At 38.7% G+C, this 25,742-nt stretch overlaps 2 protein-coding genes across 3 annotated transcripts; one reads left to right on the top strand and one right to left on the bottom strand.

Moving 5' to 3' along the window:
* Nucleotides 1-386: 386 nt before the first annotated feature.
* On the top strand, nt 387-9,112 carry ash2l (ash2 like, histone lysine methyltransferase complex subunit). Of its 2 annotated transcripts, XM_067574536.1 has the most exons (17): nt 387-471; nt 1,504-1,570; nt 1,709-1,854; nt 2,031-2,119; nt 2,257-2,351; nt 3,377-3,472; nt 3,595-3,690; nt 3,767-3,842; nt 4,004-4,021; nt 5,778-5,877; nt 6,370-6,587; nt 6,748-6,915; nt 8,214-8,407; nt 8,492-8,584; nt 8,670-8,768; nt 8,860-8,919; nt 9,004-9,112. In XM_067574536.1, the coding sequence occupies exons 1-17, from the start codon at nt 413-415 to the stop codon at nt 9,109-9,111; spliced, it is 1,782 nt and encodes a 593-aa protein (XP_067430637.1). In that variant the 5' UTR covers nt 387-412; the 3' UTR covers nt 9,112. The 2 variants fall into 2 exon arrangements, with proteins under 2 accessions (XP_067430637.1, XP_067430638.1); XM_067574537.1 differs by lacking the exon at nt 4,004-4,021.
* A 1,917-nt stretch (nt 9,113-11,029) lies between these two features.
* Nucleotides 11,030-24,404, bottom strand: grk5 (G protein-coupled receptor kinase 5). Its single transcript, XM_067574912.1, has 16 exons — nt 23,791-24,404; nt 22,537-22,626; nt 22,328-22,440; nt 21,119-21,196; nt 20,810-20,907; nt 20,176-20,268; nt 19,960-20,023; nt 18,165-18,305; nt 16,228-16,418; nt 16,116-16,153; nt 14,784-14,873; nt 13,194-13,402; nt 12,974-13,111; nt 11,788-11,925; nt 11,570-11,701; nt 11,030-11,486 (listed from the first exon to the last, which is right to left on the bottom strand). Exons 1-16 carry the CDS (start codon nt 23,840-23,842, stop codon nt 11,397-11,399), a joined length of 1,755 nt encoding a protein of 584 aa, XP_067431013.1. The 5' UTR covers nt 23,843-24,404; the 3' UTR covers nt 11,030-11,396.
* Between the last annotated feature and the right edge of the window lie 1,338 nt (nt 24,405-25,742).

The following is a 25,742-nucleotide window of genomic DNA, read 5'->3' as shown; positions in this document are numbered from 1 at the left end:
ACTGAAAATAAATGATAGATTAATCGAAAATGAAAATAATAGTCAGTTGCAGCTTAAGTCATGTTATGTTTGTAAATGTGGTATTTTCCAGGAATATGTTGTGTCATCGTTTTTATCTGTAGTAGTCTGTCAGGGATCATTATTGTTGTCTTTAAGATTGTTTCAGCCCTGAGGAACCAGACTGGCTCAGTTCATTTTGAAGTTACTGCAGGCAGGACAGACTCATGTTACAGTTATTATTGTGTATAAACAGCTGATGTCAGCGCTGTATTACAGACAGTTTTGGTAAAACCTGACCTGTCGTACCGCGGTTCACCTGCAGCGTCGCTGTGGAGCTTCGCGGCTTCAGCAACCCGGAAGTTGTTCTCTCAACCGTCTCTCGCGATGTTTGTTGTTTTCATTGATTTGAAACATGGCGTCTGAGGGAGAGGCGGGCAGTGCTTCAACGACCGAACCGGAGACCGGAGAGGGGTTTGTCTGCTTCATGTTAAATATTCATTACTTTCACAAGGCTGCGGGATATATTTGTTATTAATTGTGTAAATATAACCCGCATATACGCTGTTTTCTAGCCGTAAAAGCTGTTAGAAAGCTGGCTAGCTACCGTTAGCGCGTCCAGATAACGTTACAGCTCTGTTGCTCTTTGTAATGAGAAAAACATCTTTACAGTTAAAAATTGACAGTTTAAAGTTATTCTGTTTATCGTCAAACGTATTAAGTATATAAGGAATATTTTAATACTTGTTATGTATTATTATGGACCTCGAATTAAGCAACCAGGTGTTCAAATCTCTTAAAGCGAGACTCCGTTTGAATAAAATGTCAGTTTCAGTTTGACTTCATTAAGCAACATGTATTTTTCATCATAAATACACCACTTAGCATTAAAGTATATCTCCTTATGCTGAGTTTAAGTGCATATTGTGAGTGAAAACTGCATATTTGGTCAAAATATGAACAAAATCCGACTTTTTCACATTTGCTTTGTCACATAAACAGTATTTTGCCATACAAATGTATGTTTTACCTTAAAAAAGTACTTAAAATGTGCACAAAAGCCTCTGACTCACAATATTTAGTTGTGTTTAAAGGACAGGTTCACAATTTTTCAAGTGTGTCTTAAAACAACAGTCAGGTGTCTATATGACTAGTGAAAGAGGTTTTTCATACTGGCTATTAAAAGATCCCCTTCAAATGTGCTTTCAGTGTAAGTGATGGAGGCCAAAATCCACATTTTGTGCAAAAATGCATCTAAATGTGAAACCTATATGAGGCTTCAGCAGTCTGAGTTAGTTATATCAAGTGGATTGACCTCCTCTGTGAACAAAAATCAGTTTTCTTTAATATTTTGTGTCCAATATTGTCTCTGTCAAACCCACAAACTTACTGGAATATGTGAAAACTGACATTATTACACCTTTTATCATTTTTGACTGTACAAAACCTTTATACAGCTGTATATAGCTGGTTAATTATCTGATTAATCTTCTTGTTGACTTACAGTGATGCCACATTTGGGGAAATACCAACCAACATGGATACTGAATCTTCAAACGGCAAAGAGGGAATGGTAATCTTGCCTAAAGTTTCCTTTTAACTGACAATGCGACTGGTTTTATTGTTTATTACATCACTACACGCTCTCCATGACTTTGTTACAAATGATCATATAGAAGCTGTTTTAATGAAGAGACTCTCTTTGTCACAGGAAACAGCTGGCGAAGGCTCGGAGGCTGCTGATGCTCTAACTGGATCCGGAGACGAGGAGAGCGGGAGGCAGCTGGGGGAGGTGGAGCTGCAGTGTGCGCTGTGTATGAAGTGGTTCACCGCAGACACGTTTGGCATCGACACCGCGTACGTATATTCAAAAATGATGACGATCAGTGAAATATCAGCAACTACAGCACCAGTCAGAAGTTTGGACACACCTTCCTGTTCCCTTGAATGAGAGAGCGTGTCCAAACCTTTGACTCGTACTGTTTACTGACAGTTTTCATGACACAGTCGTTGACCCTCGTCTTTCTCTACAGGACCTGTCTTCCCTTTATGACCAATTATGTGTTTCACTGCAACGTTTGCCATCACAGTGGCAACACATACTTCCTCAGGAAACAAGCGAGTAGGTGTTTTATGTGTTAAAAACCTCCTGAAATTGAATTAAAAGTGGATTTAAGCTTTGTGACACTTGCACACAGCATTAATGTTTTAATCTTCAGTACCGGTCACACAAACTGATGATAGTTTTGTGTATTTTAGACTTGAAGGAGATGTGTCTCACAGCCCTGGCAAACCTGACATGGCGGTCCAGAACACAAGATGAGCACCCAAAGACCATGTTCCCCAAGGACAAGGTGAGTGTAACACGGTTTCACAAACTCGTGATGGTGGTGATGTTGCCCTGTAAAGACCTGTGATGAATTGTATGCAATATTAGGCTTTTCAAATATATTTTAAACTTGATTTTTAGTGGATATTATGTTTGGTTGACGCCAGATCTTGACCAGTAGTCAGGAAGTTGCAACAAATAAAGAGCAATCCACCATAAAGAGGAGATTCATGCAACTTTTATTAAATTACAAAAAAATCAGTGTTTTCCTGCAAGAAATTTGTTTGGAATCATAATAAAAACTTCATGTAAATGAAAAGGAAGGCATTAAAAAATAAAATGTATATACACAGCTAGATTTAAGATTATTGCTATCATGGCCTGATACAGGTGCCTCCCCAGGGGGATGCAAGGGAGTTTAAGAGGGTTCGGAGGGAGAGACGAGAGACGCACTTTGCATCAAAACTCGTCACCTTCTTTGAGTCGTAACTGAGTCAAATCTGAGCACAAAGACAAACATTTTTAGATTCAGTGTGATTTACATTTCCTGAGGATATCATCGTCTCTGATGTGAATCGCCAATAAAACCTCCATAAATCGACTTAGAAATCATAGAACAAAGACATTTCAGAACCTGCCTGAGAAGTTTTCTTCAGTATCACAGTGATCCAGTGACAGTCGTCTGTGCATCCATGTTACACTGCAAACAGCAGCTGCTAACAGCTGATTCACATGACTTTTAACGGCCAATTTGCAAAAATGTAAACAAATATCGGCTAATGAAACAGGGCTGATTTTTAATTAATGTAACGTTTTATGAAACATAAAAATCTGCACATTCATAATGGTTGGACACACTCTACTCACAACAGATTGGTGCATCTTACACTGCATAATTCCATTATAATTTCTGTGCAATTGTGGCTTTAAACGGTGGAATTATGCAAATATAAACAGCGTCAAGAAGGTGAACATGTTGTGTTGTAGTTGACTGTGTGAAAACTTTGTCACTGATGGAAATATTTGTCTGTTTTTTTATTTTTGTGGCAGGATATCATACCATTCATTGACAAGTATTGGGAGTGCATGACAACTCGTCAGAGACCAGGGAAGCTCACCTGGCCCAACAACATAGTGAAGACGATGGTAATGTTGTGATGTATTGTGAGGAAAAACAGTCCAGTACACAGAGAATTAAGTAGATAATAAAATCATTATTACTTTTATTCTATATCAGTAGTTTAATAGTACTTGTGTTTATTTTGCAGAGTAAAGAGCGAGATGTTTTCCTAGTGAAGGAACATCCTGATCCCGGCAGTAAAGACCCGGAGGAGGAATACCCTAAATTTGGCCTGTTGGATCAGGTTTGTACCTCCCTGCTGTAGCACATAAGTATTTGTTTACATGAATATATATATAATTAAAGTTATTTCTCTGTAGGACCTGGCAAACATCGGACCTTCATATGACACACAGAAACAAACCACTGCAACTCCCACTGCTGGTGGGCTGAATGGTAAGAATATAAAACACATAAAAAATAAACTATTTGATATCAACAAAGGCCAAAAGAGGGGAGAAAATATGACATAAATAATGTCCGTATAAAGTCCAAACTGAGCGTGAGACGGTGTTAAATGTCATGTGACCATGGTGATTCTGTGCATTGTGTTCCAGGTGGATCTTCTTTCTCAGGTGAATATGTGGTATTTTGGCATCTGGGGCTGATCAGTGTGGTTTTTTTTTGTCTTGTAACCCTTCTGGATAGAAGTTGGCCTTGAGGTTCCAATCAGACTTCAGTTTGCCCCCCCCCCTCCCCCGACCCCCCTCCCTCCACAGCTCAAACCAAAACACGAGCCAAACTGATCCTCAATAAGCATCTTGTGGGCAACTTCATCCACGTCCAGTTGTGACCCCCACCCCCCTCTTCCCTTTCACCCCCCCCCCACCCCTATGTCTGCTCTCTGCATCTGTTTGGTGCGTCGCCCTTCTCCCAAAAGCTTTGCCCCCCCTCCCCCGCCCTCCTCCTTTTTTGATCGGTGAACATATCTTCCTTGTCTCTGGCTTGCTGCTAATGGGCTCTGAATCCCCCCCCCCCCCCCCCAAAAAAAAATCTCCTCACTGAAATGACGCTCTGCCCTCTGAACATGTGTGAGAGCAGAACGCCATTTTTTTGATTTTTGTCATCGGCTTTCATCCAATACTAATTAGCCTCGTCCTCCTCTTCTTCCTCCTTCTTCTCCATTTGTAGTTTTTTGGGTCAGACCATCATCAGCCACATGCTAAATGATTTAAAACTACTTCTGAGACCTCAGTGTTTACAGCCGTTTGTAGTCAGGAAGGATGATAGTGATGTTTTTGAAGATTATGTAGGATTTTAAAAATAACTTTACATAGTTTTAATGTATTTTATTCAATAAACCGAAGACTGTCCCAGATGTAATAACAACTACTTTGTTTTCCACATGGATATAATGTTTTGTGGAATATTTTAATGTTTGACGTGTCGATTAATCTGCAGATTATTTTCTTGATGAATCATTTTGTCTATAAAATGTCAAAAAAAGTAGTGAAAAATGTCAAAATAGCTTCAAATTCTCACACTGGAGAAGCTGCAACCAGCAAATATTCTACATTTTTGTTTAAAAAAAATGACTAAAACAGTTACTGATGCATTTCCTGTTGATCAACTAATCGATTAATGTACAACTCATTGCAGCTCTAGTGATCAGATGTGGTTTTACATACAAAATAGAGAAACAGATACAACAATTAATCAGCTGCTTTTCTTAAAAATGAGAAGTTTAATGTCGTCAGCCAGCGCTTTGCTTCTTGAGTTCTTAGTAAACTGGTAACAGTTAATTAGTTAAATTTTGTGAGGAATCTGAGTAGTATCAGTTTTACTGGCTGGGTCACATTGAAGAGGTTTTATAAGAGGCTGATAGTGTTTGGAAAATGCCATGCGGACTAATTCCTGCCTTTATGTGCCTGCTGTCTCCTCGTGTACACCGAACGCCTAATAACCTGCTTTCACTGTGTGTAAGCGTGTGTGTGTGTGTGTGTTCAGTGGCGGTCTTTACAGTGTTGGTGTGTAACGGTTATGATAAGACAATTCTTAAAGTATATCTGAACGAATGTACCTGTAAACAGGAGCAGGAGATAATAACATTGATAAGGTTTTGAAGCTGTAAAGATCAATTAACACAGTTCACCTGCTGGTAGTAACGATGCCACCTGGTGTAAAATCATGTGACTCAACTGTCGTAGGACCGACATTAAATGTTTAGTTGATATAGCAGCAGAGTGTCTCTCCTGACTCCAAATTCAGTTTTTTTTAAAGCTGCTCTCCAAGTGCTCAGGAGGCACCAATAATGTGTGTGTGTGTGTGTGTCAGTGTGTCAGTTTGTATTTCCTCATGTTCAGTAGTAAAACCTGTGTCGTGTGTTTGAAGGTGCTCTGGCTCCAGGTCCAGGAAAAGGAAGAGGAGCTAAACGTAAACAGCAGCAGCAACAGGAGGGAACAGCTGCAGGAGCAACCAAGAGAACCCGAAGGTAAAAGACCTGAAAACACACACACACACACACACACACACACACACACACACACACACACACACACACACACACACACACACTCAGTTTATGTTAACAGCAAATATTCTGTTGTGTCGGTTTACTATAACTCAAAAAGGAACTCCACTATTTTTACACGCTAAAGTGTGTTTCCAGGTGTATAAAAAGTAGTATAACAGCCTTTTGTATCACTCAAACTGCCTCAAGTGATGTCACTTGAGTCAGCGTTAGTCAGGGTTGAAGACTACAAGTTTGAGAATGATCTCTGTGGCTCCTCATATCTGCTGGAGGCTAGCAGCTCCAGGCTACATTAGCCGCTACTAGCATAACACACCTGAATCACAGACATGACTGATGGCGGTTGAGTTGCATTGTGGGTAATGTAGGCACCAGGTTTTGACACGGAATATAAATGTATGGAATAACAGATGATGTATAACCCAGTGAAGTACTCTTCCTCCCTCGTTGCAGCGACCCCCTGTTCTCGGCCCAGCGCCTGCCTCCTCACGGTTACCCGCTAGAGCACCCCTTCAATAAAGACGGGTACCGTTACATCCTGGCAGAACCGGACCCCCACGCTCCGGACCCGGAGAAGCTGGAGCTGGACTGCTGGGCTGGCAAACCCATCCCTGGTGATCTGTACCGGGCCTGTCTGTACGAGAGGGTGCTGCTGGCCTTACATGACAGAGGTACTCCACGGTCAAAAACACGGCTAGAAATGGCGGTTTAACCTTGAAATGGAGAGATAAAACAGTTTAATGTCTAAATGAAGTTACTTTTTCTTTAAAGTCATGTTTATACTTTAGAGGATTGTGTACAAAGCCGCTACACAGTATTTTCATGTTGCAGCGCCTCAGTTGAAGATATCTGACGACCGTCTGACGGTGACGGGTGAGAAGGGTTACTCCATGGTGCGAGCCTCCCACGGCGTACGGAAAGGCGCCTGGTACTTCGAGGTCTCCGTTGAGGACATGCCTCCAGACACCGCAGCCCGGCTCGGCTGGTCTCAACCGCTCGGTCAGTAGCTCTTCATACTCACACACACACACACACACCTCTTTAGGAATAATATGATCACAACAGAGCTGCAACCATTAATCAATTAGTCGATTGACAGAAAATTAATCGGCAGCTATCTTGATAATCGAATAATCGTTTTAGTCATTTTTCTTTTTAAGGAAAAATGCAACAATGAGACATGTGAGGACGTCAGCTTGGGCTCCAGGAAATTAAAACGGGCATTTTTCATCATTTTCAGGCCGTTTATAGACAAAATGATTAATTGCTCTGTTGACAAAATAATCAGCAAATCAATCAAAAATGTACATAAATCATCTGCAGACATATTCAGAGATGCAGCAACAGAAACACCTCCGTGTACATTCATGTATATGTCTATGAATAGTATATGAATATTCCTATTAAAGATATCAGAATAGTTGTGGACGACTTTTTAATGTTTAGTTTTAAATAATTAAAATAATAAAAGAGGAATTTACATGATTTGTATGATCCTGCACAACTGATCCAGTCTCGTCACTTTTATTCCTGATCTATATCAAGAATAGATTATAGATTGAGATTCTATATACTAACTTCAATATGTGTAAAGAGCATAACGGGTAAAACTAATTTATACATCATTTATATATCATGGCACTGAGTGTATTGTCTGACAGTACCTGAGTGTCTGTACTGAACGTCAAAGTGTTACTTTTCCCAACATGTTTCCAACAACTTTTTTCCCATTTAACAAGTATGTCAGAATTCTTGAAGCACAAGTGTTTAACACCTAGTCCTAAATAAAATGCATATTCGAAAAGCTTCCTGATTTAGTTCAGGAAATCAAATACGACATCAACAAAGAGGAAGTGTGAGACGAAGAATCTGACCAAGTGAGAAACATTTTGCTCTAAAGATATCACGGCTCGATAGCCGGCTCTGATGACAGTGTTGAAAACGGCTGCAGAATATACGACGTCTGTCACATGATGTATTAATATAACATATGACTTCATCCACTGCAGTTTTCCCATCATTCCACCCTGATCCTGACAACTTAACACCTGCTTCTCACGTAAATACTAGACTACTTAACAGATGTCACCCTCTAGTACAGATGAACTCATGTGTCATTTTTTAAATGATGTTTGGTGTAAATTGACTCCAGCTGAACACAGGTGCTTCCTGAATATGAGACTCTCTGCATACATACTCACTCTGAGCTGATAGTTTGGGCTCAGTGTTGATATTTTCCTCATTCCAGTAATTCTTAAAATGTTAAGACATTTTTTTCCCCCCTTTTCATATTGTAGGTAACCTGCAGGCTCCTCTGGGTTACGACAAGTTCAGCTACTCATGGCGCAGTAAGAAGGGAACGCGCTTCCACCAGTCATTAGGAAAACATTACTCCTCGGGCTACGGTCAGGGAGACACGCTGGGCTTCTTCATAGAGCTGCCCGACGGCACAGAGACCTCCAAAGCTCTGCCGGATACATACAAGGACAAGGTAACGCCTGAGACATGATGAGAACATCTGACTAAGCACACATCTTTATTCTGACATCTAATCTTTACTGTGTTCTCTTCTCAGGCGCTAATTAAGTTCAAGAGCTACTTGTACTTTGAGGAAAAGGACTATGTGGACAAAGCAGAGAAAAGCCTGAAGTCCATGAGCCCCAGCAGGGTTAGAAAACCTTTCTGAAATAAAATCCAGTTAGAAACGTTGACAACTTTCGCTGCTGTTAACTCGCGGATCCTGTTTTTTTCAGATGATCTTCTATAAAAACGGAGTGAATCAAGGTGTCGCCTTTGAAAACCTGTTTGAAGGCCTTTACTTCCCCGCCATCTCACTCTACAAGAGCTGCACGGTCAGTACATCTGTTGTATTAATGATGCTTTTTGTGCTTTCTTATAGGTTTTGTTTGTTTGTTTGTTAAAGTTTACCATCTCTCTTTTAAGGTGTCAGTCAATTTTGGGCCAAATTTCAAATACCCTCCGAAGGATGTAAAGTACCAGCCGGTGAGAGCTTCTTCCTCTTCCTTTCCCAGACGTTAAAAACCTGACAGGGACTTTCACAGATCTGTTGTTTCATTGTTTTTTCAGATGAGTGACATGGGCTGGGGAGCTGTGATCGAACACACACTGGCTGATATGTTGTACCACGTGGAGACGGATGTGGACGGACGACGTAGCCCTCCATGGGAAGGATGAACACATGAAGATACTGACTTCAGTGCACAGAAACCCCCACCACTCCCCCCAAGTCCAAACTTTACTCTGCCTTCAGACAGTAAAATCTAAGCTCCACACACCGCAATAAAGTGTAGGTCGAAAAAGCTCCTGTGATGTTAGTTTTGCCAGACAGGAAGTTAAAACCTCATGAATTTGTGCTAAAAAACGGATCACACAAGCTAATAATGGATGGCAGCATATCATCATTTGTTAGTGTAGCATCAACAGACATTCCACACCGAACGTCGGACAACTAAATCATCTTATTTCTGGTGCTCTGCTTTAAGATATGTATATTTTGAAGTCATAGATATCACACTTGATGTCAGTTATCATGTTAAAGCCCACAATGTTCTGCAGCCAAAACAGACCCATGTAACTAATTCATACAGTTCTTCTGTAGACAGGAAGTGGTTCTGCAGTCTTTAGTATATTCTGTCTTTTTGCTAATTTTATTTGTTTTACAATGTGTGTCACTTATTTACTGTTTTATACTCTGGGTTAAATAAAAAAAAATGCAACACGGATGAAGTTAAATTCATTAATGGAGTCTGGATTTCACACAAAGATTCAGAAATATTGAAGAATGACCATAACAACATGCCCAACAATCCAAAATCAAACATTTATTTAATGTTTATTTGTGTAGGGACAAATGTATACCATGAAGTAATGCCACATAACAGCATTTACAGCCTGGTGTGCGATGCTTGTCCCTAGACTGGCCTTTAATGTACATAAAATACACACAAAACTCAACAATACATATATGTACATTAAAACACAAAAATCAACAAGACGGTTCATACAAAACAGCACAAAACACAAACATTTAATTTACTAACATATAAGAGAATCAGCAAATATTCACATTTGTAACCAGAAAGGAACGTGAATTACATTTTTTGCATCGTAGCTTAAAAAAAAAAATTACAAACTTATACGATAAATCAATCATCAAAATTGTTGCCGTGTTGAACAACTAATTGATTAATCAACTCGAAAGATTAATGTATACATATTCAACAAGGAAAAAAAAAAGTCAGGCGAACTTCATATCTTGGGCTCCAACCTCCAGGTTGGGAACAGCTGCGTTACATTAATGTTAAATAGCTTCATGTGCCATGCTACCAATATCAAAATTCAAGTACTTAACAAAAAGCCACTGACATAATTTGTTTTTAAAGTCCAACTGAAATTAAATTGCATTTCTTTGTCTGCTCTGTAAATCATTGGAGTCCTTCAGTACAGCAAATCAAATCTTTTCATAAGTCAATAACGTGTCGTTCTATCATCACAGAGCAGACGGTCACACTGAGCCTGATTGCATCTGGCTACTCAACACAAGAGCCACAGACTCTGAACAACAACCCACATTAGCTTTCCTGCTAAAGTCTCCTTCTTATCTAACTTACAAACATTCACTATGGAAAAGTGCACGGCTAACGCTAGTTAGCAGGCTAGATAGCTAATTAGCTGCTCAGCTGTAGTTCATTGAACAGCATGTAAACATACCTGAAAATGTTACGTCAGACCTGTTAGATGCTGGTTTGGTTCTTACTCTTTAACACCACTGCTAACATCACACTGTCTGTCCATGACTTGTAGCTACAGCAGTTTTTTTACTTTGTTTGTAAGGTGTAACACCGGCAGCAAGCCAGCTGCTGTCAATCAAACCGACACCAACAGCTGGCTGAGACAAAAAGGAGCATTTCTGATATTTCCCCAAAAGACCTTTTTTGTTCCTTTTTATTAATAATAAAAAAAAAAAACTATTAACGATATATTTAAAAAACAGGCTGCCATTATTTTTTACTTAAAAAAGGAATAAATATGACTTCAGTTAGACTTTAAAATGAATGGAAACCCAACAGTAAAATTAAACACGGGTTTTAACTGAGAACAGATGAAGGAGAAAGTGCTATTATAGTGTAGCTGTCAGTGTAAGGAGAACAAAACACAAAGAAACATGCTATGCTGTGATTTAAAGGGATAGTTTAGATTTTGAAGTGGGGTTGTATGAGTTTGTTATCCATAGTCTGTGTGTTACCTGCAGTAGTTTTGGGTCGGTATTCCTGTTTGCTTCTCCAAACTGGGAGCGTGTCCACCCAAATCTACTGCAGGTAATACACAGACCATTGATAACTACCTCATACAACCCCACATCAAAACATCCAAACTACCTCAGCTGTCCTTTACTGCTACAGCGGATGCTAGTTGTTTGTTTTTCAGTGTCTTTAGAGCAGTCTGTACTGTGACGGTCCTTAGAGGGCAGTGCTGAGTATTTCTGACGTCATGTAGGTTTCATTGGACACCAAATTCTGTCTGCTTTCCTCTGACGGCTCTGGAGGATGCTACGGATGGAGAGAGGAATACACAGCGTTCATATAAATACACACATACACACACTGTGAGAAGCAGTAGACTGTGTTCTTACATGTCTGCGGAAGATTCGGTCCAACAGGCTGCGTTTGGGGTTCTCAGGGGTCTGGGAATAGTCCAGATCTGGAGATCGAGACCCCTCAGGGCCAAAAACATTCAGCTCCTTGAAACATCCTGTCTCTATCATCTATATATGGAAGCGAGAGAAAAGACAGTGAGCTTTGTAGATTGTGTCTGGACAGATTGTACGACGTTAAGTAGAAATGACTTCACCTCGTTCTGCCAGCTTATAGGAACGCTGCCTGTGTTGAACTTGGAGTAGAAGTTGTTGTCTGTTTGGTCCAGAACGACTCCCTTCACTGTGGAGAACTCATCGATGTCCTGCACATCGCTGCAGTACACCAGTCTGGGCTGGAGTAGTAAAACCACAGGACGACATACAGTGAACATACATTTAAATTCAGTTTTTCTGTCATCTATCTCCCACCTCCACATTCACTCAAGTCCAGTTTTATAGGTAGTTGCACTTATTTCACATCTATAGTTACTAGTTACTGTGAATATTAAGATTTCACATACAAAACATTTGTTGAGCTCATAAAATACTGTGTATTAAGTGACCAACAGTATATAAAATAGTTAAAATTACAAACATTGAAATGCAGGATACATCTTTCCAATAAAGCATAATTTATAAAGGCTTTACAAGCTATTAAGTCTACAATTTATTTTTATTTAGATGCATTGAGACCTTTTCCAGAAGATACAAAGTGCTCAAATGACCTATGATCTATAAAGAACTATAAAATGAGTCATTAACAATTTAAAGCTATGAAGGTTATAATGGTAAAAATGTTATATTAATGTGTAATTTCCTTGGAAGCTCACTGAAAAGAATGTATGTAATTTGGTACTAATTACCACAAAATTAGAGATAAAGTTCAGTTGTTGTAGTGATAGTTAATGTAACCTACAGAGTCTTTTAGTCAGTGCACAGGAGGTCAGCTCAAAATGTGAAATTTATCTGCACGCAAACATACAATTCAGCATATATAAAGAATAAAGTTGAGAATAATGTTGAATATTTAGGTTTAAATAAAGCAGTTTTGTCCTCTAGAAATCAACTGGCTTATAAACACAACATAATTAACTAAACTGGAGCTGAAATAACAGAACTTTGTCTCTATTTTCTATATAATTAGTAGAAAATTAGTTTTTTCCTGGAAACTTCATAGGAAACATGTAAATGTAGTTTAAATTAAAAGTTTGTACATTGTACTAATAATACTTCCATACTTTCACTTGTAATGGAGTATTTTTACACTGTAGTGTTACAACTTTTAAATGTAAAAACCTGAGTATTTCTACCACTGCCCACGTCAGACTACGTAACAGCACAACAAGTAGAAACACACGTGTGTAGAGATATTGTATGTTTGTGTCTGTTTGGGAAACTTGCATCAGGTTTAAATGAAGGCTCAACAAGTCCCGCCTCCAGCATCCTGAAGTTGATTTTTCGGAAGAAAGGATGTGACTGTACTTCTCTTCCTCCTGAGCCCCGGGAGCCCAGCCTCTGTCTGGGGTCTTTGGTCAACAGCTACATCACAGGAGAGAAAAATAAATATAAATATTCATGTAGCTGCCTGTTGAGCAGTTTCTGAGGATTTCTAAGAACTCACCAGTGAGCAGAGGTCTTTCACTTCCTTGCTGAACTTATCACTGTATTCCTCCTGTTCCATCTGAATCCGTCTCTCCATGTCGGGAGCTTTCGGATGTTCTCCTCGGGCTCGAAACGGCGGCTGTCCTGCGGTCATTTCATAAATCAGACAGCCCAGGCCCCACCAGTCCACATTCATCCCATAATGCTCGTGGCCGATCACCTCCGGAGCTGCAAACAGGATGCAAATCAATGAACTCTGTGTCCGCTCTGCTGCTAGAAGCGGTGTTGTTGTTTCATTAGTCCTTTCCCTCCTTTTTTCTGATCTTTTCTCCACACAAACCTCTACATTCCCATGAACACGCTCACACATAGACGCATTTATCACGCCATCACACATGGCAGGTCTTAATGCTCCACTACAAGTTTTTTAGTCAGATCTGATTTTTTTGTGTTGATGGTTCACATTATTGTTTGGAAGTGACATGTATCTGGTTCCAGAAGATTAATGTAATTTGTGCAACAGTCATTCTAAACATGGCTGCCAGCATTTGGTTAGCATTTGGCTCCTTCCAGTTTGGTTTCAATAGAAGCTTCTACACAAATGTCCAACAGATGTGAAACTTCCTGGTCTCTCCATTGAACGCCTTCGCTTTGTTTTTACTGGGGCTGCGAGGTGTCGACACTGAATCATGACGTCAATATGTGCAGAGAAGCAAGGCGTTAAAGAAACCACACAGACTCCGATCTGATCGTCCTGACAGCAGTCGCACAGCCAGAGATCAGATAAGATTCAGGTCCAGGACCACATATGCAAGTGGCCCTGATCTGATATGAAAAAATCAGATTTGGTTTGTTCACACTTCACTGAAAAAATCTAATCTGAGTCAGTTAGAGGTACAAAAATTGGATTTGGCCACTTCAGCATGTAAAGTGAACGTAGCCTTTGTTCTTAAGGACATTAGTATTTCTATATTATACTGATCTGATAGTTCTGCTTTATGTTTCTGCTTTGTCACACTGCACTTTAAATTCCTCCTCAAAACTCACTTTTACAAGATGGCCTATACTTAACAACCTTTCACATTAATGCATCACTTTTATATTTCCTTTTCATTATTATTATTATTATTATTATTGTTATTATTATTGGTGTATGGTGTTTAATTTAATTTTATTGTCATCACAATTTTTTGATTTTATTTAGTATCATTTTATTATTTTTTTTATATGCACATCCATATATTTTGCACTTTTATCTGTTTAATATTCAAGGTTTGTTCTTTTATTGGCATTTTACCTGCTTTATATGAGCTTAATTCTTTTATTTTACTTGTTTATATATGTTTATATATGCTTTTACTTTGTACCTACCTTAATCATTTTAATCTGGAGAGCACTTTTTGCTTATGCTTGAAAAGTGCTATATAAATAAAATTATTAAATTACATGAGCTACGGAGGACAAAGAGTGCCTAAAGCTTTATATCTGTATGTGTTTGTCAGGTCAGTTTTCTTTTTTGGTTCATTCGGTGAAATCAGCCTCTGAGGTGAAAATCAACAGATTGCTGGTGACATCAGTACATCATCAGTAATGTGAGTCACATACGTACCCATATATCCCAGTGTGCCCACTCTGCCTCGCACCAGACTGCCTTCATACAGCCTCACAGCCAGGCCCAGGTCAGAGATGCGGATGTGTCCTTAGGGGGGGGAAAAAAACCCAAAAATAAAAAACTGAACTGGTTTCCTGGTTGCTTTCCCTTTTGCCTGATCAATTTCCACTTCCCTCCCCTGCAGCTTTACAGTATGCCTAACCAGTTTCTGAGGATTCCAGCTTACTGTCTCTGCTGACTGACAGCGATGACCCTGGACTGAACCAGTGTAATGTTGACTAGCTAATCGAAGAGTGTGACAAAAATGCTCTTATTATCAATACTAATAAGACAGAGGAAATTATTTTTGGCCTTCCTCCTGATTTTCAGCTGCCTTTAGTGACAATCCACAATGTAGAAGTTAAGCAAGTCTCTTCATACAAATATCTCGGTGTTATAATAGATGCCACCCTTTCATGGACTCCTCATATAGGGTTTGTGCAAAGGTTATTGTAGCTCATATCAAATATCTCGCAGTAAGAGCGTGCTTAGACTTGCTAACAGTATCTCTTCTGACCCTTCGCATGTTTTAAATGGACAGCATGAACTTCTGCCCTCTAATAGGTGACTTAGAGTCACTCAATTTAAATGCAACAGGCTGAAGAATTCTTTTATACACCAGTCTGTCCTGTTGCTAAACCAATTATCAGTGTGCTGCTAACTGAGATCTGATGTGATATGTATTTTGTTTTGTGTCATATGTGTGACTGTATGTTTAATCTGTGTGTAAATCTCTTGAACTAAAACTTGCCTAAAGATGCAAAATGAGTTTCAGTTTATAAACTGATGATACAAGTTGTATTGTATTATGTAAAGTCAGAGTGCACGCCAGTTCCGTGTGACAACTGTAAGTATTTTAACTGGTCATTTTGTAATTACTGAGGCATGTAAAAGAACGCTGGTTCCAAGTCTCCAAACATGCTGCCAAGAATGAAGGAACAGGTGCAGAAGTTTCTTAAAATAGACGACACCACACCTGATTCCCACAGACTCTTTACTTCCTCATCCTGCCTTTGTTTGTACCCATGTCAAAATACCATCAACACTATTTCCTTCTTTAAAGCAAGCAGACGCATCTGAGGAATGAATCTGATTGGACGAGCGATTGTGTGGCAGGACTGTTATCGTATGAATCATTCAAATGGGCGGCTGTCAGTAATTTCATCATGTTCTGTCTGCAGAGGTTGGAATGTGATCTGATTCTAGGTTATTATGGTGTAGCAGTCGTTGCTATTTATTGCACACTGATCACTAAAACAAACAAAAGGTGTTGACTGAGGTCGTACATACCGTTGTCATCCAAGAGAATGTTTTCTGGTTTCAGATCCCTGGATGATAAAACACAGCGTTAGAGTCTGTAGAGGTGTGACTTATTGCGTCGCCGGTTTGTAAATACGCTTACCTATAAACTATTGACTTCTGGTGGAGGTGGATTAAACCACAGCAGACTTCTGCGGCGTAGAACTGCACTCGGTCGATATCCAGGCCGGGCGTTCCGATGTTATAGATGTGAAACCTCAAGTCTCCTCCACTCAACATGGTCAACACCATGCACAGGGCGTGTTTGGTCTCATAAGCGTACGCCAGACTCACCTAAACAGAGGACAAGAAAGTGAATGTGAAGAGTTGAACCAAACTCCAAACTCAACAACTGTCAGATGGATTGTGATGAGATTTTGCGCAGATATTAGGGATGTGCAGAGATCCCAGTATTTGTATTTGTATCTGTATTTGTTGAGGCCGCAAAATCATTTGTATCTGTATTTGTATTCGAATAAAAGTGGAAAGAGGCTTAAAAATCCTGTTTTTGTTTTATGAAACTTTTAAGTGTTCATTAATAAACTACCTTATGAAGGAGGTCTTGAACTGGAGTCTCCCAGATCATAGACGACTGCGCTGATTACTGAGCTAAAACTTTACTCATCTCACTGCAGGCAGACCTCTACCTATTTATACACCCATAACACAGAGACAGCACACCGTATAATGTGTAGGGAGGAACTTCAAATACAATTATTGCTTTACACTTTTCATTTATTGCCTATTTTTTACAACCTAACTTTGTGGAAAGGAGAAGGAGAACAACAGGTTATGGAGAGTCCATTGGGAGCACTTTGCTTGTGTCAGTAGCTCAGCTTTATCTCCCCAACAAATAGTTTTTAAAATATTTGTATGAAACAAATATTCGTATAAAACCCACTATTTGTATTCGGGCACACCCCTAGTAGATGTTCATGTTCTCCAGACGATGCATCCTACAAACTCCAGCGCCACCATGAAGGTAACATTTTTGTTTTCTTAGTGAAATGTCTCAACAACTATTGGATGGACTGTATTTTAAGGTTTATCTTTGAAGACTTATTTAAAGGAAAGATTTGCAACATTTCAAGTGTCTTAAAACAGGAGTCAGGTGCCAAAATGAGCATTGAAACAAGTTTTTCTCACTGTAATCATCCCTCCTGTTCATACTGACAAATAAAAGATCCTTTCATAATGCATTTTCACTGTAAGTGATGGAGGCCAAAATACACAGTCCTCATTTTGTGTAAAAATGTATTCAAACATGTTTATCTGAAGCTTCAGTCATCCAAATTAGTGAAAACATCTTCCAAAGTTGGTCTTTTTAGTACAAAACCCCCTCTGTGTTTTATTATCCTTCACTGTTGCTCAACAGGGAAACTCAAAGGAGGGAAGTTCTGTTATAATTAAACATATTTTGGAGATTATACACTTGATTGTTTCCAGACTGAAGCCCTCATAGTAGCTTCAGATAAACTTTTGAATACAGTTTTGCACAAAATCAGGACTGTAGATCTTGGTCCCCATCACTTACACTGAAAGCACATTACACTGTTGTTTTCAGACAGACTTCAAAAATTGTGAACTTATCCTTTAAGAGTAGAAGCACATGACCTGAACATTGCTATTTTGCTATTACCGTTTATTACATTTATTTTTGCTATTATCCATCATGACAAATAAACTACACTTTACCAGTTTTCTGTTTCTCCTGTACCAGATGATTCAGCTATGACAGCAGTTTCAGAGGAGAAAACTAAAACAACCCCAAGACAAAGCCAAACATCGATGAAAACCGTACAGAAGTGACAACCTACCTAAATGTTCACAAAAATAAAGACTGTATTTCTTACGTCTCGCTCATTTTTCCACATTATTTCCTCTTTAAACACACGTCTTTGACCTCTTTGAACTGTGAAATAACATTTGCCCATTAAACTGTTTGTTTTTTCCTGGCTGTAGACTAAGCCTTGTGTAAACTGGAAAACGGGCAGAAAACCAAAGGATCCAATAACAAAAGCTTAACTGCGGGAAACTTACCACAAATCGACTGTCCAGCCCCTCCAGTATCTCCTTCTCGTTGAGAGCCATGGCCTCCCCTCTCCTCTTCTTCACGTGGGTCTTCTCCAGTTTTTTGCAAGCGTACATCATTCCTGTGGCTCGAACCTGACAAGCCCAAACCTGGAGAGAAAACAGAATGTGATCAGTAAAACTGTGGCATGTGTGTCTTTGAGACTATTGTCGGTATCGAAGACGAGTCAGGTGTTTGAAAGGAGCAGGACAGAGGCCAAGATATTGTGACTTTTAAAATATCTCAACAACTACTGGATGGATTGCCATGACATTTGGTAAAAATATTCATGTTTCCTGAAGGATAGATCCTACTGACTTTGATGGTCTCCTGACTTTTCCTGTAGCACCACCATCAGATCAAAATTTTCATTTAAACTGTGAAATATCTCAACATCTACTGGATGAATTGGTACTCCATGAACCATGAGGTTCACACATATAGCGAAATATCTCGATAACTATTGGATACATTGTGATGAGTTTTGGTTCAGACATTCATGTTCCTCTCTGGAATAGTTGTAATAACTTTGATGATCCTCTGACTTTTCATCTAGTGCCATCATCAGGTCAATATTATAATTTGTTCGATATTTTGGTTTATTCCCACCAGCATCAGCTGTACTTTGTGCTAATTAGCAAATGTTAAAGTATGGTGAGTATGTGTGCATGCATGTATGTGATTGGCCAATGCGGTGCCTTGCTAGGTGACGTCGGCTTGTGTTGCAGCAAAAGTTAAACCAGTTCCAACTGTTTTGCTGGACGACCCTGCAGTGTTTTGCCGAGCTCTCTGCAGCGATACCCTTGCTGTGTCAATGCATTGCTCCCGTTCCAAATGAATGACAGGCTGCATTTATTCACACAGAGCTGATGACGGTCTGAACGCCACCTTGAGATGCTAAAGTTAGCATTCATAGCACAAAGCACCACTGTGCAGAGTCTCTCAGAGCTGCTAGCATGGCTGTAGACTCTGAGTCATGTTTAGATATCAATGTTTGTCAGCCACAAATATTTTCCTTTGGCTCTGAAAAGCCAGATACCACTAAAGGTGAATGCTTTTTTTTCTTTTCATTTGGGTAAACCAATCCTTGTGAGTGACCATAAACAAAGCACTTCACAGATCAACATTAGATTCTTATCAATATTGTCAGGCTCTAAGGATCAAAATCAACACAGCAGAACCAGACATATCCTCTTTTTATTCCACACATTCTTCTTCCTTGTTAAAATCTGGTGCCCTCATCACCCACAATGCAACTTGACCGCCGTCAGTTTGCCCAGACGTTCAGGTGTGTTATGCTAATAGCAGCTAATGTAGTCTGGAGCTGCTAGCATCCAGCAAAGATGAGGAGCTACAGAGGTCATTTTCAAACTTGTAGTCTTCAACTCCAACTGACGCAGACTCAAATGACATCACTTGAGACAGTTTATCAGAAAAACAAAGGAAAATCTCCACCTTAAAAGAAAGCTATGTGTACTTGTGACCCCTCATCACTGGATGCATAAGTCTTCCATTAGTGACCCTTCCCACCAAAAACTGTTTTCCCCCTTGTTTTATTTAAGTATTTATTGAGTAATAAGTACGAGTATTCAACAAATATCAGAGAGTTTTGAAGAAGTAAAATCATCCAATAAATTAAGAGAAATGATTCTGAGAAAATTCTTGTGACCCCTTCTGGGAGCCCCGACCCCCAGGTTGGGAACCACTGCTTTAAGTAACAACCATAACCATTGTGTCTTTATGGTGAGGTGACTGCAGCCTTACCTCTCCAAACCCTCCTTTCCCCAGCAGTCTGTACTGTCTGAATGTCTGCTTGGTGATGGGCTGCCTTGAAGAGAAAGACAGGTTGTTTTCATTTTGATAAGAACAAATTTTTAAAATATAAAATCTTGTTCTACAAGAAAACCTGTGGCACAGAGTCAACAGTGCAGTGGAGTGTATCAACTACAAGCAGATAAACCAGCTACCCAACATACTGACCTCTCCAGCATCTTCCACTGCAGAAAACGGTCAAAAAACATGCTCTCCTGGTACTGGCTGAAGGGCTCTCCACTGAGGTATTTATGTAGATCTCTAATCCATGAAACAGAGAGATTAGTCATTATTAAAGCACACAAAAATGTGTTTTGTTTTTTGTTCCTTCAGTTGGATGTTGCTCTCTTCTCTGTGTATGTCGGTGTCTGTGTTTGATTGAAAGCAGCTAGCAGGCTACTGGTGTTACACCGTACGAACAGAGGCAAAGCTGAGCAGTTAATTAGCTATCTAGCTGCTAACTATCATTAGCGGTGCACCGTTCCCTGGTGAATGTTTGTTTGGTGGCTCGTTCAACAAGCTAAGCTGCAGGACAAAACGTGTGTTCATGTTTAATAAAAAGGAGACTTTAGCAGGAAAGCTAATGTGGGTTGTTGTTCAGAGTCTGTGGCTCTTGTGTTGTGTGGCAGGATGCAATCAGGCTCAGTGTGACCATCTGCTCTGCTGATAGTAGAACGACACTTTATCGCTTTGTGCAAGATTTCAAGTATTTTTCTATGTCTTAAAACATGTTTGACAGGCACCTTTAAACTCACATATATATATACACACACATATAACCAGACAGCATGTATGGACTTACTCCCTGCAGTAATAAAAGACGTCCACGCAGGGATCGAACTCCAGATTCTTGATGCAGCTCTTTTCACGCCTCAGCAAGATGGGCACACACTGAATGGACTGAAGAAACATGGATGCAGTATTAAAAACAGAGTGTAGAACACCAGCAGTGATTTATTATGTTTAGTACCACCAGTTAAAATCAGCATTTATGTCTCTCGGTGGATTTATATGGAGATGTATTACTCTGGAGTAAAAACAAACATTTACAATTAAAAAAGATCCATTCACATAAGTATCTGTAACTAGTAAAGACTTGTGTTTTCCAGACCTGACTCATGAGGAATCTCTGAACGATGCTCATGCCAAAGTCTCTCCTCTCCTCGTCGGACTTTGTCCTAAATGCGTCCTGAAGGAGACAAAAAAGAAATAGATTCACATGTACAGAATAAACATCTAAAACATTTTAATGTATGAAGTATGTAGTTGTATATCTTCTCCAATGAAGACATGTTTTATATTATTACAACAGTGTTTTACTATATTGTCATTCATTATCTGTTTATACAGCAATAAACACCTATGTGTGTCCACGGGAGGAGTTATAGTTATATTATATATATTAATAAACACTTATATCTGTTTAAAACTACATTATAAACATTATAAACCAGTGTTTATATATTGCTTATTAATGCTGAATAGGAGGACTTATAGGAAAATGTTATTACTGTGTCATTAAAACTGACTAAAATTACATTTTTGCACCGATCACTTCCTGTGTACTAAAGCTGTTCCTATTAATGAGGGCATCAGACTCAGAAATTTACATCCTGCACCAAATGCACCAAAGACACAGCAAAGCAACACGTCTGTCCTACGACTTTTTCCTGCATGTTATTGTTCATACTGCATCCAAATGTTGCTCAGTTACCAACTTTTTCATAGTTTTTGCTTCATTGTTAATTTGTCTGATGCTTCTACTGTATATATATATATATATACACACTCTATGTTTTTTACAGTTAATCGTGACACTACAAATGTGCCAAATTTACAGCAGAGTTTTGTAAAAAGTTTCATAATTCAACTTGTTTTGCTCATTAAGTCTGTTTACAATGAACATTATTTTGTTGTCCCACATGACGGCCTTCATTATGTTTCATTTTCATACAATATTTCCTTTTACTTCTCGTTCTGTTGCATGTTGCATGGTCTCAGTCCATGCTCAAACTGTGTTGTATTACAGACTACATGAAGCACACAGTACACAGTGTGACTGGACTTCATTAAAAGGCTTTTACTTCACTGCCCTTATAAATAATGTTGTGCAATTTCTGGACTTTGTTCTCCCAAATGTGATGCACTGTCTTGTCATCTTTTCAGTGCTTTTTCAGTGTTTATTCTAATTGTATTCTGTAAAATTACAGTCTGACACAGTTTGCATGTACTTCTTTCTGAGCATTAACTCACTCTGTATTTCTTACAGTAGAAATCCTCTAAATATTAAAATCATATTTTTTCACAGTTTCAAGTGTACCAAAGCATCCTGGAGGGATATGTAGTTCTGCAGATCAGGCCGACTCCGACAGAAGAGCTGAAACAGTTTCTTGCCAATAGGCTGCTTCACACATAGACTATAGTAGTCTCGTTCTGATGGAGAAAGGTAAAAAAAATTAAAAACATGATGTGAAATCACACAACAAACCCTGGCACGCACTGACTTATAAAACACACTCGTGCACACACCAATGTTCATGGCCAGGTCTGTGCACTGGGTGATGTGAGGAAAGCGAAGCATCTCTTTCCATTTCCAGCTTCTGCCTTTACTGCCTCCACCTGCAGCCAGACAGGACAGAGAAGAACGTAATAAAAAAGAAAAGCTGTTTCAGCTGGAAATGTTGTGAAAATACATTGGTAAAATGATAATGAATAACTTGTCTATCAGCAGTGTTTCATAAATGTGTACGCGCGTACATGCATGCCTAGCCTGTCAGGTTTCAGACAATAGTATGCTCCAGTACAGTGAAGCAACTATTAATAGCTCTGGGAACACGTAAGCAAAGCCTGTGGGACCACATTACTCTGTAACTTTCTTTCAGATTTAAATGGCCATGCTGTCACTTGAAGATTACATCTTAATTTCCACAAAACAGCACATATAGTCTATTCATGTTGCTTTCAGGGAGACTTCAATAGTTCATTTTCATGAAAACTAATATGTTTCTAATCTATGAATGAGCAGCTTTCTGCTCAGATTTTGTTCAAAGGCAGCCACAGGAGATCTTCTCTGTGGAGAAACAGAATTCTTAAACCCAGAAAGGTTAAAATTAAGCATGTTTTGAGGTAAAACTGAACCAGCTTTGCATGGCAACATGTAAACAGAGCAACAATCAGTTCACTTGTCTAATCTGTGATCAGTTTCATCATTCCTCAGCTCTTGACACTGTGTTGTTTAGGGAAGTCACCGTCTTCTGATCACACAACCAAAACATGACTGGAGATACACGTCTACACCTGTGATCCTGACTGAGATAATGTCACCGAGTGCGTAAGAAAATTCTGCAAAATGAAGTCTAAGTGTTATTGATCTAAAACCATATGCAACGCATGTTTGTTTGGTCTAGATGTGGCAATATAAACATATTATTGGTATAATACTGTATATACAATAATAATAAGCTGTCCTCCTCTTACATCATACATAAATATTATTACATAATATTAAAACTTTGTATGTTACTCTTCTATAGTTACAAAATGCTTCACAGAGAAAAGAAAACAAGCAAATAAAAACAGACAATGAGACCATAAAGACAAACAAAAAGATCATTTAAACACTGGAGATTCACAGCAGAGGAGGATATAAAATTGCAAAGATGGAAAGGTAAATCCACAAGAAAGTTTTCTTATAAAATAATCTTTTAAGGAAGGATTTGAAGAAGATGTAGCAGGTTCCAAGAACAGGCATTTCTGTATAAAAACATGAAGAAGGCCTCTTACCTTCTCTGGCTTTAATAAGAGCACTATTTGCCACTATGCTTTCAATCTCCATGAAGAAGTGTGTGTGTGTGTGTGTGTGTGTTCTAAAAGTTGTCCTTCTCTATTTGTCCGAAGCTGCAGTAAATCCCGTTGTCATGAACTGACTGTTATAAAATCAGAATTTAGCAATTTCAATAAATAGCAACAGTCCAGTTTGTTGAGTTGGAATAATGAGGTGTGCCGTTTGGCTGCTGTCTAACCTGCAGTGCCTGTGACTCACTAATGAATGGAGATGCAGGTATTTGACGACAGTTTACTCCAACTGCAGGACACTCCCTCGTCACAGGGGCGGGACAAACGCTGAGACTCAGTGTGAGGAGACGTTACAGAGTCTGATGGGCATGTACTCTGAGTTTCCCATCTCAGGGATCATCAACTAAGAGTTCAGAGTTACAGTCAGAGTTTGTTAAGACCTGCTTTCTGGAATAAACCCCACAGATTTTCCTTATCTTCTAATAAACAAACTGAATGAAAAGGATGGATTTACACATAGGTATGGTGGCCTTGGTGTGCAAACAACATTTCAGAAAACACACCATCAAAACAGAAAAAAAAAACAACTAAATAAAAAACAAACAAACCGACAGAACAGAAAAAATAACATTTAAAAACACACCATAAAAACAGAATATTTACTGTACTTTACAGAAAAAAACATTTAAAAAGCATACCAACCACACAGAAAAAAACAAGTACAACTCTTAAGTAAATCCAACCAAACAGAAAAAACATTCCAGAAAACATACCAACTAAACAAAAAGATAGCAAATTAAAAAAAAAAAAAAAAAACAGAAACAGAAAAACAATAAAATTAAGAGAAACACACCAACAAAACTGAAAAAATACCCCCCAATTTTTTTTGTGAAATGTTGTATTTTCTGTTTCTTTATTTTTTTCCCCTCCAGTTATGGGAGTCCACAGGAGGAGTTATCGTTGTTGACAAATACATTAATAAACAAATCTCTTTGTGCAAAAAATGTATTTAAAAGTTTATCTGAAGCTAATATGAAGCATCAAATTAGTCAAATCAAGTAGATATCTTTCAATGTTAAAGTCTTATTAGTGCCAAAGTCCCTCTTTTTTGTTACTATACTTCCACCTGCAGCTCAACAGGGAAACACAAAGAGGGAGTTCAATAATAAAAACACTGAAACTTTGGAAGATATCCACTTGATTTGACTAACTGTTGAAGCTTCAAACTAGCTTCAGCATATCCTTCCTGTGAAGAGAGACCTCTCCAGGTGTGTTTTTACTCCACAGCTGCTCAATCAAGCAGTTACTGTAACTCAAATAAAAGGTAAATACTGACACCTGGTGGACACGTGACACCAGTGCAGCTTCTCTAATCATCTGTCCTGTGTGTGTTTGTGTCTCCAGAATAACATTGTACCAGCGGTGATGCTGCATAAAAAAATCTTAATTAAGTAAAAGTATAATTAAGTATTTTACACTGTAGTGTTGGTATTTTTACATAAAAATTAAAGTACAATTTTGTGGTACTTGTACTTTACTTGAGTATGTCCATTTTCTGCAACTTTATATTTTTATTCCAATACATTGCAAAAGCAAATATTGTACTTTTTCTACTCCACTACATTTATTTAATAGCTTCAATTTACTTTGCAGATTAAGATTTTACAAATAAAACACGATTATATTATAAAATATGATGCATAGTAACAGATTAAACAGATGATTTATCGATAACAACATTATATTGTGGTAAGTAATCTTGATCAGCTCCAACTTTAAAATGCTGCTTATAAACTTACACATCAGTAATAATAATCCTATAATATAGACAGTGGTGGAAGAAGTCTTCAGACCCTTTACTTAAGCAGAAGTACCAATAAAGAAATGTAAAATACTCCATTACAGGTAAAAGTAGTGATGTAGTTAAAGTATTGCAGTAA

The sequence above is a fragment of the Thunnus thynnus genome, chromosome 19 (genome assembly GCF_963924715.1).
Source record: "Thunnus thynnus chromosome 19, fThuThy2.1, whole genome shotgun sequence".
NCBI classification, from domain to species: domain Eukaryota; kingdom Metazoa; phylum Chordata; class Actinopteri; order Scombriformes; family Scombridae; genus Thunnus; species Thunnus thynnus.
This window is presented reverse-complemented; position numbering and strand designations above follow the sequence as displayed.

Coding starts and splice junctions, on each gene's coding strand:
- ash2l (XM_067574536.1), top strand. CDS start 413: ATGGCGTCTGAGGGAGAGGCGGGCAGTGCTTCAACGACCGAACCGGAG. Junction 1,855..2,030: donor ACGTTTGGCATCGACACCGC/GTACGTATATTC, acceptor CTTTCTCTACAG/GACCTGTCTTCCCTTTATGA. Junction 6,588..6,747: donor GCTGGCCTTACATGACAGAG/GTACTCCACGGT, acceptor TTCATGTTGCAG/CGCCTCAGTTGAAGATATCT.
- grk5 (XM_067574912.1), bottom strand. CDS start 23,842: ATGGAGATTGAAAGCATAGTGGCAAATAGTGCTCTTATTAAAGCCAGA. Junction 22,441..22,536: donor AGACCTGGCCATGAACATTG/GTGTGTGCACGA, acceptor TTTCTCCATCAG/AACGAGACTACTATAGTCTA. Junction 21,197..22,327: donor TATCCCTCCAGGATGCTTTG/GTACACTTGAAA, acceptor TGTCTCCTTCAG/GACGCATTTAGGACAAAGTC.